Here is a 14,884-nt window from a genome sequence, read left to right as displayed (position 1 = left end):
TTATCAGATAAGAAGTATCCTGTTCTGTTCTAGATGCAAGTGGATGACCTTGCATTTGATTATATTCCAAACTATATGCAAAAGTTCGGCCCAGTCACTTAATCTGTTCATATATCTTTGTAGCTTCCTGCTTCCATCTGCACTGTTTACGATGTCACCTATTTAATTGGCATCAACATATATTTAGATCTATGGCTTTCTATCCCAATATACCAGATCACAGAATCCCTACAGTGTGGAAGCAGGCTATTTGGCCCATCAAGTCCACACTAGCTCTCTGAAGAGCAATTCCCCAGCACCCCCCTCCCCCCCACCCCCATCCTATCCCTGTAATTCCCACGGCTGACCCACCTAACCTGCACATCTTTGGACTATGGGAGGAAACCGGATAACCAAGGGAAACTCACGCAGACGCGGGGAGAATATGGAAACTCCCACAGACAGTCACCTGAGGGTGGAATCGAACCCAGGTCCCTGGTGCTCTGAGGCAGCACTGCTGGCCACTGACCCACCACACCATCCTGATATTGATAAAAGCAGTGAATAATTGAGGCCACAACTGAGATATGTACTGAACACCAATAGTTACATCCCGCTAATTAGAATATTTTCCTATTAACCTCTCTGTCTCCTGATGATCAGTTAATTATCCAGGACAAGAATTTACCTACAACTCTATGAGATTGAAATTCAAACAGTCTTTTATGCGAGCGTTTATACGTGCCTTCAAGAAGTTCAAATAGAAAAAATCAATTAACATTTTCAATTAACTATTTTAGTTCCCACTTCACAAAATTCAATAAAGTTTGATAAGAACACCTACCCTTTACAAATAGCTCTCCTAGAACTGCTGAAAATTTTCAGTGTTCAGTCATTCTTAAATATTGGCTTTAGAATTGGCCAGTGTTATTAGCTGTCTATAATTTCAAAGTTAAATAACAAAGTGGCATGCACAAACTTCCAATCTAATGAAATGGTTCCTAATTCAAGAAAATAATGTATATATTATAGCTAAGGTACCTGTAATGTTTTCAGCTACTTTTAAAACTCTGGGATGCAAACCATCGCATCCTTGGGATATACTAATCTATAATTATATTATTTTCTTCATTGTTGTTGGTCTTTTTTTTTAGTTTTGATGCATCTTCTTAATTCAACATCAATTTCCCTGAGATTTCCTGTCAGAAAGACACCCTTCCACAGCTACTCTCTGTCTTTCATGACCAAGCCAATTCTGTATCTCAGGCCAGCTCATCACAGATCCCATGTGACTTCATTTTCTGTATCAGCCAGCCATGATGGACTTTGTCAAAGGCCTTGCTGAAGTACATGTAGACAACATCTGCTCTGCCCTCATCAATCAACTCTGTCACTTCCTCCCCTCATAAAGCCATGATGTCTTTACTAATAAGTTCATATTTCTCCAAATGTAATAAATCCTGCCCCTAAGAATCTTCTCCAATAATTTCCCTATCACTGAAATAAGGCTCAGCATCATATAATTTCCAGGATTATCTCTGTCGTCCTTCTTAAACAAAGGAATAACATTGACTATCCTCTGGTCCTCTTGGAACTCACCTATGACTAAAGAAGACACAAGGATTTTCTACAAAGCCCCAGCAATTTCCTCCCTCACCTTCCTCAATATTCTTAGATTGATCCCATCAGGTTCTGGGGACTTGTCCACCTTAATGCTTTTCAAAATACCCAACGCCGTCTCTTTTTTTATGTCGACATGTCCTAGAGTATCATCATACCCCTCTCCAGTCTCACCATCCACTGTTTTTTTACTTTGGGAACACTAATGAAAGTATTCATTAAGGACCTCACTTCCTCTGGCTCCTCGCATAATTTCCCTCTTTTGTCCTTGAGTGGAGCTACCCTTTTCCTAGCTACACTCTTACTCCTTATATATGTATAATATACCTTGGGATTTTCCTTAATCCTGTTTGCTAAGGACATTTCCTGGCTCCTTTTAGCCATCCTAACTCATCGTTTAAGTTATTTCCTGTTTTCTTTTCAATATTCTTCAAGGGGTCTGTCTCTCTTCAGTTTCCTAAACATTATGTATGCTTCCTTTTTCTTTCTAAGCCCTCAATTTTCCTCGCCATTCAAGGTCCTGAATGTGGATTGATTCTCAAACAGCCACCCCAAACTCTATATCCCATTCTTGCCTAATATTAGTTAGTTAGCCATAGTTAGTCTTGCCTCAGTATAATAATTTTACCTAAGGACTACTCTTATCTTTATCCATAAGTAACTTTAAATTTACAGAATTATGGTCACTGCTCTCGCCATGCTGCCCCACTAAACCTTCAACCAATTGGCCAGGCTCATTCCCCAATGCCAATCTAATATGACAAAAATGACACAGTGCCAAAATATCATAGAATCCTTACGGTGTGCAAGTAGGTCATTTGGCCTATCGAATCCACACTGACCATCTGAAGAGCATCCCATCCAGACCTACTCCCTACCCTATCCCTGTAACCCCATGGCTAATCCACTTAACCTGCACAACTTTGGACTATGGGAGGAAACTGGAGAACCCGGAGAAAACCCACACAGACATGGGAAGAATGTGCAAACTCCACACAAGGGTGGAATTGATCCGAGGTCCTTGGTGCTGTGAGGTAGCAGGGTAAGATTCAGCTCAAAGTAATTATTCAGTAGAATTCTAGTTCTTTCTTTTCATTGACATTATCACCATTATCATTTTCCAAGGTTCCACATTGCTCAGAACCCCTGAATCCTAATTGTACAAGTATTCTGTGTTGATTTTAGTATCCCTTCCTTGCAAGCTATTTTCCACACTATTCTATATAACTCTTACCATCTATTTTGTATCCTTTGCACCTTCTGGATTCACCAGAATCTATACTATTTTTTGACTTGTTGCATTGTCTCAAATCTCTTTAGCCATCCATGTTTGTTTTTTGATGCAATAGAGATCTTGTTCCTTATGTTATAAACCGATCTTTTATGGCATTTTAAACTGACCTTTTGTTGGTTTACTGATCCTACTCCTAAAAAATAGTGATAGGATCTCCCTGCTCCTCAGCCTTCATACCATTAGCCTCCACATTAAAGTGGTCAACTATTGCCATTTCTACCACTTCCAGCTTTTCGCCATCTCCAAAAATATGTTGGCCTTTCCTTTCAGTATTCTCTCTACAACATCCTGGTCCACTCGTCCATTACTCCCATACCTGCTCCCCTTTCCATAACCCTTCCTATGTTGGTGCTGGAGTTACAAAACCTGCCATTTCACTTTCTCCCTTCCCATGCAGGACCCCAAACACTCCTAAATAAAAACTGGAAAGAACTGCGATTGCTGTATAATCAGGAACAAAAACAGAAGTTGCTGGAAAAGTTCAGCAGGTCTGACAGCATCTATGAAGAAAAATTGAAGTTAACCTTCTGGGTCCAATGACCCTTTCTCAGAACTGATGGTAGCTAGGAAAATGTCGGCTTGTACACAGAAGATAGGATGGGGGAGGGGGTAAGGAATAAATGGTAGGTGGGGATAGAGCCCAAAGAAAGAGAAGAATGGCTGGACAGACAAAGGAGTTGATAGCGATCTGGCTAGATTAGATTCCCTACAGTGTGGAAACAGGCTCTTCGGCCCAACCAGTCCACACCGACTCTCTGAAGAGTAACCCACCGAGACTCATTTCCCTCTGGCTAATTGACCTAACACTATGGGCAATTTAGCATGGCCAATTCACCTGACCTACACATCTTTGGACTGTGGGAGGAAACCAAAGCACCCGGAGGAAACCCACGCAGACACAGGGAGAATGTGCAAACTCCACACAGTCACCCAAGATTGGAATTGAACCTGGTACCCTGGTGCTGTGAGGCAGCAGTGCTAACCACTGAGCAACCATGCCACCCTAGAAAGGTGAATAGCTGTTAATGGAGATTGTTAGTGGCTAACAATAGGTAGTGTGTAATGGCAGACTATGTGATAACAAGGCCTGGTGTGTGGGGTAGGGGGCTAGGACATCGTAGAGTTCAGGACCTAAAATTACTGAACTCTCTATTGAATCTGGAGAGCTGCAAGGTTCCCAAACAGAAGATGAGGTGGTCAGGGGCATTGTATCTGCTCTATTGCCTCAAAATTTTGGTATGCTTTCCTTTATTGTTCAGAGCATTGAGTATAGGAGTTGGAAGTCATGTTGCGGCTGTACAGAACATTGGTTAGGCCACTTTTGGAATAATGTGTGCATTTCAGGTCTCCCTCTTTCAGTATGTTAGAATTTAGAATTAGAATCCCTACTGTGTGGAAACGGGCCCTTCAGCCCAACAAGTCCACACTGACCCCCCAAAGAGTATCCCACCCAGATCCATTCCCCTACATTTACCCCTGACTCATGCACCTAACCCAAACATCCCTAAACACTATGGGCAATTCACCTGACCTGCACATCTTTGGATTGTGGGAGAAAACTGGAGCACCCAGATGAAACCCACACAGACACAGAGAGAATGTGCAAACTTCACACAGTCACCCAAGGCTGGAATCGAACCTGGGTGCCTGGTGCTGTTACACAGTAGTGGTAACCACTGAGTCAATGTGCTGCCCCTTGTGAAACTTGAAAGGATTCAGAAAAGATTTACAATTGTTGCCAGGGTTGGAGGGTTTGAGCTATAGGGAGAGGCTGAACAGGCTGGAGCTGTTTTCCCTGGAGCGTCGGAGGCTGAGTGGTGACCTTACAGAGGTATATAAAATCACGAGGGTGGGGGGAGTCAAGAACTAGAGGGCATAGGTTTAGGATGAGAGAGGAAAGATTTAAAAGGGACCAACTTTTTCACGCAGAGGGTGATGCATGTATGGAATGAGCTGCCAGAGGAAGTGGTGGAGGCTGGTCCAATTACAATATTTAAAAGGCATCTGGATGGGTATATGAATAGGAAGGGTTTAGGTGGATATGGGCCAAGTGCTGGCAAATGGGACTCAATTAACTTAGGATATCTGGTCGGTGTAGACAAGTTGGACTGAAGGGTCCATTTCCATGCTGCCTAGCTCTATGACTCTATAACTCCCTCTCTATGGCAAGAAGAAAGTAATACTGAATGGGATGGGCTTAGGCTAGCTGGTTGGTGGCACAGTGACTCAGCGGTTAGCACTGCTGCCTCACAGCACCAGGGACCTGGGTTCGATTCCAGCCTTGGGTGACTGCCTGTGTGGAGTTTACACATTATCCCCGTGTCTGCGTGGATTTCCTCCCATACTCGAAACATGTGCAGGTTAAGTGGATTGTCCATGCTAAATTGCCTGTAGTGTCCAGGAATGTGTAGGCCAGGTTGGTTAGCCATAGGAAATGCAGTGTTACAGGGATAAGGAAGGGGAAGTGGGTCTGGGTGGGATGCTCTTCAGGGGGTCCATGTGGACTTGATGGGCAGAATGACCTGCTTCCACACTGTAGGGGTTCTATGATTCAACAGCAGAAAAATAGTGAAACAGATGGTTGACCCAGTATCCTTTTTTTTAATGTACATTATAATAGATGCTGTAAAACATCTCCCAATACCAGAAGAGGGCGGTTCCACTGACCTGGAACTAGGTGTAATATTGTTCACCAAGCGTCACCCATATTAATGGGAACATGTTGCTGCACAGCACAACATAACTTGTCCCTGGTCAAGGATTGAAGGCACTGCTCTGTAACCATATTGGAAGCTGTTTGCACTCACTTGGACCTGAAGGAGCAAGGCGCTCCGGCTACTGGAGTGTCTTTGCAGACCGTGTGTGGTTAGTACATCACCCACATGGAGCAAGAGCCACATGGCACTGAGGGAGGTGGAGCTGAGCTGACTATTCAGTGGGTACACACCCAAGACAAGTTCAGTTCCCGGAGATGGTGGCGGCTGCTTATACCCAGCTCAGTCCTGGCTCCAGGCGCCGTGGAGCACCCGGGAGAGGCGGCAAAGTCCAACCCGCTGGTGAGGCCCATCTCTCGGGACACGGGCATTGGCAACACACCGTCCCTGCTCTGCTAACCGGGTGAGTGGCGCGCTGCACTCATCTATTCACTTTCTTCTCTCTCGTTTATACCTCCCCGTTTCCCAAGCCGTTATCCCCTGTAGGAGTGTGGGTGTCATTTATCTCTTTATTCTCTCTCTCTCTCTCAGCAGAACCACACACAGTACTTTAAGCACTTTTCTGTGTGTGTGTGTGTGGTTCATATATTGAGCATAAAGGCGTTCGGCTACTTGTGTGAGACAGCACAAGTTGATTGAGAAACTTTCTTTATAAAGCAAGTGGAATCGATTAATGAAAATGAAGTTTTAGGAAATCCGACTGGAATTAAAACTTATTTCCCCGCTATCTTTCGTAAATGTCGTTATTGATTTCAATAATTTATGTTAGAATTAATTGCAGAAGTAACTGCACTTGCTTCCTGTTCCTATTTCCCTGTAGGAGTCTGTCCGAACTGCAGACGCTGGCAGAGATGGGAGAGCTAGCACATCAGTGTCAGTACGATGAGAACGGACACACTCTGGTGCACTGGGCAGCGCTCACCGCTTCCGTCTCGCTTCTCAGGTATTTGGTAGATTTGAGACTCCCTGTGAATCTGCCCAGCCGCTCTGAACCGGCGCAGCGACCTATTCACTGGGCAGCGGTCAAAGGACACATCCCTGTTACAGAAATTCTCCTGCAAGCTGGCGTCTCAATTGACGAGAGGGATCAGAGAGGATGCACTCCTTTAATAATAGCTTCGCAATATGGACACATTGCCCTCTGTTGCTACCTGGTGGGGAAAGGAGCCAGTCTGCAAGCATGTGACAGCCAAGGTGACAATGCACTGCACTGGGCTGCATTTAAAGGTGAGGTGTAACAATTATGTTTCTGCGATGTACATTTTGAAGGTTTCCTTTGTGAATTGAACTCGTAAACTATTGTAGCCCTGATTGAGTGTTAATATGTAATGAACAATATAAAGGTTCCGTGGAAGTAACAACAGTGCACAGCCAATTAGACAGCTGTGTTAGTAAGCTCAACAGGGACCCTGGATTTGATTTTCTGGTTATTCATAGTCAATAAGAAGTAATCTATTAATGCCTGTACTACCGTAACCAGTCAGCTGTGGCCAATCATTTTCTCTAGATATTATTTTACAACATAATTTACTGCAGCCAATTAGATATATTACTCCCTTCTTAATCTGAATTTAAAAATAAGACCCAGATTATTTTCAGTCAATAATATGTCTGTGTATATGTTTTCAGGATGGACATTCTTATCTTGTAAACAATTAACGTAATCCATCTTAAATCTATGCACCTATTATCACTTGAGAACATACAAAACTGGATTGGCGGCAAATAACAGCTTGATGAGTTGATTTCATAAACCAAGATAAAGGCTTCAGCTTGTAACTTCTGCTGACATTCAGAACTGGCCTTGCCGTGGTTGGTAGATAGGATGTCAGATCATGAGGAAGCAAATTGACTATGCTTATACTACCAGCTGACTGGATAAGGAAAGATGAGCTTAGGACAGGAAAGAATATTTATAAAAAGGAGCATCAAAATAGAAAATTCGTTCCAACTTCCATTTCATCAAATTTGAATCTAATCACCTGCTCAGACAAGAGAAAACCAATTATTCATTATAGTCATGCTATAATGCCTGCCATGCCAAAATTAAAATTAGGCCTAACCACAGAGGTATGCTCGAAAATTGATCACATTGTTTCAAGGCAAGAAAGAGTGTGTGTCTTTGGATGAAAATTGCAAAGAAATGATGGAGTTTATACAGTGTGGTTTATGGACCAAAAATGTGCATTCAGACAACAGAATTAAAATAACGCAGTTGCTCTTAAGCTTCTACACATGATTTGATCTGTTTGAACTTTGTGTACTTAGAAAAATATACATTTATTACTGGTGGGTAAATTTCAACCAAGAGATTAGGATTTATTTGTATCAACAGTTTCAGGTTTATATAAATAAGTGGGAAATTGGGTTTAAAGTGTGCACAGCAAATGTGCAAAGTACATTAACTTGTGTTCCACAGACAAAGAGTCGGCATTGAAGGGCTGGCACAAAAACAAAACAAAGATAAAATATTGACAAGTGTTAGTTTCTTAAAAACAGAAAATGTTGCTGGTTTTCAAGATATTCTGATACATCTCTCACAAGCCAGGCATCAGAAACGTCTCAATTTGATTGGAAACCAGTTATTAATAAGTGTTGTGCCTTGCCTGCTATAACTGTGTAACTTTTATCCAAAGCTTTTTCTCACACAGTTAACACTTGCACACCGCTGTAATGGACTTGGGAAGTGAATTACTTTTAGCGACTGAGTCATACACACGTTTTCTAAACAAAAAAGGTGTTGGATGTATTCTTGTTTGCAAACAATGTATGATTTACAGATGTTGAATAATGTAGCAATTTTTAATCTAATGCTAGGGTGATTCACAATGTTTATATAAAGCATGCCATGAATGTTTTTATATTAGTCAATTCTAATTATTTGTCTTTCAAAGCACAGAATAGAACCAATCCACATTACTTAATGTATTACTACAATTATTTAATTTCAGCTGAAAACCTCAATACTGTTTTGGGACTAAAAATAGAAACTATTTTTAGCTTGTTGAAAATGTTTCATCCATTTGCTATCTGTGAAGATGTTACTTTAAATTAGTTTATCCATTCTTGGGCTACAGTTACTTGCAGCTGTTCTTTCAGTGCCAAGTTAAACTGATTCATACCAATGCTTCGATTTTAATACAAGTGACTACTTTGTTATGTGGAGACCGACAGTACACAATCAACCACAGATTAGTACAAATTATGAATAATATAGCAGTCTCATGTGAAGAAGTACAAGACTAGGAGTTATGAAGATTTTTTTTTCAATTCCCATCAAACATTAGTGGTCCTATCTATGATTAGACTTAAGGCACATTGTTAATGCATAATAGGTGAAACTTTGTTCAAACAGATGAAGTAGCTGACCTGCAAGGTTTGCAAATCTAATATGAGGTGGGCACTGAAAATTAAGCCCCATGACTCCACAGACCATATTAAAAGTGCAAATGTCTTACTTTATCACCAAAATAATCAATTTGTTTTTCTTTATTACTGTTATTGAGACCAAAAGAGACTTTAAACAAGTTTCTTCAATGAACTAAAACAATGTTAAAGAACAAAGTGTCAGAAGCTATTATTGAAAAAGTTATAGCAATGCACTTCCAACAAGTTGAACACAATCCGATAAAGTCAACATGGTTTTGTGAAAGGGAAATCATGTTTGACCAGTCTTTGAGGAGGTGACATATGCTGTAGATAGAGCAGAACTAGCGGATTTACTGTACTTAGACATCCAGATGGCATTTGATAAAATGCCACACCAAAGATTATCATGAAAGCAGAAGCTGATGTGTAGGAGGTAACATATGGTATGAATGGAAAATGAGCTGACCAACAGGAAGCAAAGAATAAGCATAAATGTGTCCTTGTCAATTTGGCAAAATATATTGAGTGGTGTGCCACAGAGATTGATGCTGGGACTCCAACTGTTTACAATTTACAGAAGTAAATTTGATAGAGGGATGGAAGATATACTTGCAAATTTATTGATGATGCAAAGATAGCTCGGAAATTAAGTCATAGAAGCAGAAGTTGGCCATTCAGCCCATTGAGTCTATTCAACCATTCACAGAGATTATGGCTGCTCTGATAATACTCAATCCCCATCTTTATAACCTTTGATTCCCTTACTGATTAAAACTCTGTTTATTTGAGCCTTGAATATGCTTAAACACCCAGCCTCAACAGTCATTAAGAATTCCACACTTTCATTACGCTCTTGACAGAATAAATTCCTCTTTTCCTCGGTCTTAAATTAGCTACTGCTTACTCAGAGAATCTGCTGTCTGGTCCTAGACTGTCCTACAAGCGGAAGCGTTTTCCTGTCAAGCCCTGAAAAAGTCTTATGTTTCAAAAAGATCGCCTCTTCTTCTTCTAGGCTTTGGTGAATACAAATCCAAACAACTTAACTTGTCCTTATAAGAAAATCCCTGTATAGCTAAGATCAACCTAGTGAAATTGCAGGTCTACCTCCAGTGCCAATAGGTCTTTCCTTAGATAAAGGGCCCAAAATTGTTCACTGTATTCCAGCTGTGGTGTTACTGATGCTTTGTATACATTTAGCAAGATCTCTCTAGATTTATACTCCATTCCCTTTGAAGTGAAGACCGGCATTCCATGTGCTTTCCTTATTACCCAGTGAGCTGATAATGTGTTGCTGGAAAGGCGCAGCAGGTCAGGCAGCATCCAAGGAGCAGGAGAATTGACGTTTCGGGCATGAGCCCTTCTTCAGGAATGATTCTACAGCATCTGCAGTCCTCACTTTTTCCCTTATTACCCAGTGAGCTTAGCTGCAAACTTTTTGTAATTCCTGCATGGCAAAGCACTATGTGTTGCAAGTTTCTGCAGTCATTATTCATTTAAATAATATTCAGCTCCTCTATTCTTCCTGACAAAGTGCATAACCTCACATTTTACCACATGATATTCCATCTGTCAAATTCTTGCCCACTGATGTAACCTGTCTCCAACCCTGTATTGACTCTTTGTTTCATCCTCACTATATTACTTTTCACCTATTTTTGTGTCATAACAAACTTTGCAATAATACGTTCATTGTCCTCATCCAAGTCATTAATGTATATTGTAATTAATTGTGGACCTAGCTCTAATCCTTGTGACAGTCCACTCATTACTGGTTGCCATCCGGAAGATACCCTCCTTCTTCCAACTCTTTGGACTGAATCTTACATTTTATTGGCTAAATTCAAATTGCATTGAGATTTCTAGAGGCCTTTCTTGCATTATCTCACAAGCTCAAGGCATAAATTACTTGCCCATCCCTTATGAAGTCCCCCATTTCCACTACCTGCCCCATCTTACCACGTGCCACTCTCACAACAATTTGCAACTCATTGAATACCCTGGAATTCAGCAGCATCCCTCGTGCCCATGCCAGCTGAAAATCCCATTGTGCATGTGGATAAGCAGTCTGTCCACAGCTGCCCTGCACAGCTCCTGACATTTTCCACTGACATGGCAGACAGGAGGATGTGGGTATCCTGCTTCATGGGACAAGCTCCTAGATTTCCTGGTGGATGGGATGATGCACAGGCAGGACTTCCTGCTCCCCCCCCCCCCAAGACAGCAGGGATGCTACCACACACCAGCTTGGTCTGAGGTTGCCTCCCAATTTAAAGCAATATCAGCAGCATGAAGGAATCTCCTGCTTTGTCGGTCAGTTCATTGTCCTTCTCCCCTCTGCCAGCATAAGTGCTACCATCTTCTGTCCAATACATTACACTAACTCTGCCACTGTACCCACCTCTCACTATGGCACATGCTTCACCACTCTCACTATAGCCTGAAACATCTTTCTTCTAATTCATACCCACCACAATCTCCAATAACACTAACCCTGCATGTCCTCTGTGCTGCCCACTCATTTGCTTGGGACATCTCCCCAATTGCATCAAGAGTAACAGCTATGCCATCCACTTCTATCTTCTGTAGTACCCGCCTTTCAATCCCATTCCTTCAGGAAAACAGACTACAATATGGCAGAAAGACTCCAAACACCGGTGTGCTTTCCATCCTTTGACTCCTATGAGGAGAGGATTGTGACTATGATCCTAGCGAGCAGTGCCTGGTCTGGTTTTGGATATTGGGTCTGACTTACTATGCCAGGAACTTAGATTAGATTAGATTAGATTACTTACAGTGTGGAAACAGGTCCTTCGGCCCAACAAGTCCACACCGACCTGCCGAAGCGCAACCCACCCATACCCCTACATTTACCCCTTCACTTAATACTACGGGTAATTTAGCATGGCCAATTCACCTGACCTGCACACCTTTGGACTGTGGGAGGAAACCGGAGCACCCGGGGGAAACCTACACAGACACGGGGAGAATGTGCAAACTCCACACAGTCAGTGTGGAGGGAGGCGGGAATTGAACCTGGGTCTGTGGCGCTGTGAGGCAGCAGTGCTAACCACTGTGCCACCGTGCCGCCAATCTTGTGTAAAGTCCTATGCCAAGCTTCCTGGCTTTGTGTCTCTGCTAAACAACACAGGAAGGCAGCAGTAACATGATCCTTATATCCCCAACTGAAACTGGCAAAGCATAAAGAGGTAAGGGAAGACAATGATGCAGCTAGGATCAGTGAGTGAGCATTATAACAGCAAGTGAAAAGCCGAGAAATGCAATACGGTGCAGTCCGTGAACTGGGTGCATGTCCCTGAGTGCGCAGTGTCCTTGCTGCAGCATGTCAGTGAGAGTTGCCAGGGCAGCCTGAAGTGCATTGTTGAAGTGCAGAAGCATCCCAGTAAGTGGATCAGAGATGTACGTGAGAGTTCTTAGAGGCTGACACACAGAATCACTGAATTGTTATAGTGCAGAATGAGCCCAGTCAGCACATTGTGCCTGAATTGGTTCAATTATCTACAGCCAATCTCCTGCCTTTGCCCATAACCCTGCACATTATTTCTATCCAAATAATTGTCGGATGCTCCCTTAAATGCCTCAATTGAACCAGCCACCATCACATTTCCAGGTAACAAACACATTCTATCACCTAACAACCCACTGTGTAAAAAAGTGTTTTCTTATTTGTGGGCGGCACGGTGGCACAGCAGTTAGCACTGCTGCCTCACAGCGCCGGAGACCCAGGTTCAATTCCCGCCTCAGGCGACTGACTGTGTGGAGTTTGCACGTTCTCCCAGTGTCTGCGTGGGTTTCCTACGTGCACTCCGGTTTCCTCCCACAGTCCAAAGATGTGCAGGTCAGGTGAATTGGCCATGCTAAATTGCCCGTAGTGTTAGGTAAGGGGTAAATGTAGGGGTATGGGTGGGTTGCGCTTCGGCAGATCGGTGTGGACTTGTTGGGCCGAAGGGCCTGTTTCCACACTGTAATCTAATGTAATCTAAAATCTTATTTCACCCTTACTTAATTTGCACATCACTTTAAATCCATATTCTCTCATTCTTGTTTCTTTTACAATCAGAAACAGCTTTGCCTTATTTATTCTGTCCAGCTCGCTCATGATTTTGAAAACCTAAATCAGATCTCTCGGCCTTCTTCACTCAGGGAGAACAGTCTCAACTGCTTCAATCTATTCTCATAGTTGAAACCATTCCAGTAAATTATTTCTGCTCCCTCTCCTATGGATTTGCATTTTTCTTATAATGTTATGCCCACAACTGTATACAATACTCCAGCTAACTCTAACAAGTATCTTGTACAAATTCAACATCACCTCCTTGCCCTCTATACTGTGGACCTATTAATAAAACCAAGAACACTGAATGCTTTATTTACCGATCTTTCCATCTGTCCTGTTGCCTTTAATGATCTGCACATATATACTCGAGCACTCTTTTTAGAATTTTACCCCCTATTTTGTATTGTCTTTAAGTGTTCTTCCACTCAAAGTGCATCACCTCATACTTCTCTACATTGAAACCTGTTTGCCACTTAGCCACCCACCCCACCAACATTGCAAAATTCTTTTGGAATTATGCACTATTTTCCCCACAAGTTTACAATTTTTCAAAATTCAATGCCATCTGCAAGCTTGAAAATTGTCTCCTGCATACCAAGATGCAGATCATTGTTATACATCAGGAAAAATAGGTTTCCCATTACAAACTCCATTTTCAATCTTTCTCTGCCCAAAAAATAAGCATTGACCATTACTCTCTGGTTTCTACACTCGGTCAGTTTTGTAGCTAAATAAAAGCCAAAAGAACTGCAGATGCTATAAATCAGAAACAAAAACAGACATTGCTGGAAAAGCTCAGCAGGTCTGGCAGCATCTGTACCGAGAAATCAGAGTTAATGTTTCGGGTCAAGTGACCCTTCCTCAGAACTGATATGTTGCCTGCGATTGAAAAGTCTTAGTAATGAGGATAGACTGAATTACTGGGTTAATTTACATGTAGTACTGACACCAGTGTTTCCCCTTGGACCATTGCCTCCCTCCCCAGGCATTTGCCAGCAGCATCATACTGAGTGGGTGCTGTTTGTTACCTTATGAAACTGCGATTGTTCATTTTCCCGAGGTCATAATGACTAAGTAATGTTTTGCACTCGCACCCTTACAAAGTAACCTGTTTTCTGGTGTCCTTTTATGAGGTTATCTGTTTATACTCTTCATTATATGGCATTCTGCCCTTTGTGGTTTATACCATTCATCATAAGTTCTCCATTCCTCAGTGTTTACACTATTTGTGCTTCAATCCCCCCTGCTTATGGATGGGGTCTTATCTCAACTATCTATAGCCATTCCTTAACATTAATTTTTTTTTGTTGCTCCTATAATTTCAGTATACCTATATGCATGAAATGTAATGGCAATTACTTAAGAAGTCTTTGATTATGGTGGGATCTGACTTTCCCTTCTGCACTTTACTAAATAACGAGTTTTCTCTTTCCTAAGGTTTCTATGAGGCACTTCATTAACTTATCTCTTTGCCGTGAACATGAAGTCCGCGATTCTGTCTGTGAAAACTACTGCCTCAACTAACAATTCTGTTCAGCCATCAGCAACTCCAACCTATGTAGTCTCTTATTGAAGCCTTTTAATTGTGAATAGGACATAAGGAAGCCATAAAAAGATGGAACAAATGAAGTATAATGTGGGAAAATGGGAAATTGTGCATTTTGACAGGAAGAGTGAAAAGAAGCATATTGTCAACACAATGAGACATTACAGAGATACAAAGGGATCTGGATGCTTGAATCACAATAAGTTAGTGTATTTTGTTTGAGTAATTGGAAGTATTTAGGAAAGTTAATAGAATGTTTTAATTTATCATAAGGGGGACTGAATACA

General features: G+C 41.9%; 1 protein-coding gene across 2 annotated transcripts in view; it reads left to right on the top strand.

Annotated features, from left to right (window-relative positions):
• Positions 1-5,811: 5,811 nt before the first annotated feature.
• LOC122539397 (probable protein S-acyltransferase 23) overlaps positions 5,812-14,884 on the top strand; it is a 79,559-nt gene continuing 70,486 nt past the window's right edge. For both annotated transcript variants that reach the window (XM_043674190.1, XM_043674189.1), the window contains exons 1-2: positions 5,812-6,010; positions 6,428-6,834. In XM_043674190.1, the coding sequence (XP_043530125.1) occupies positions 5,865-6,010; positions 6,428-6,834 (553 nt within the window). In that variant the 5' untranslated portion in view covers positions 5,812-5,864. The remainder of the gene's footprint in view (positions 6,011-6,427; positions 6,835-14,884) is intronic.

This window comes from Chiloscyllium plagiosum, chromosome 32 (genome assembly GCF_004010195.1).
Source record: "Chiloscyllium plagiosum isolate BGI_BamShark_2017 chromosome 32, ASM401019v2, whole genome shotgun sequence".
Taxonomy (NCBI): domain Eukaryota; kingdom Metazoa; phylum Chordata; class Chondrichthyes; order Orectolobiformes; family Hemiscylliidae; genus Chiloscyllium; species Chiloscyllium plagiosum.
Note: the sequence above shows the minus strand (reverse complement) of the source record. Positions and strands in the feature narration are given on the sequence as shown.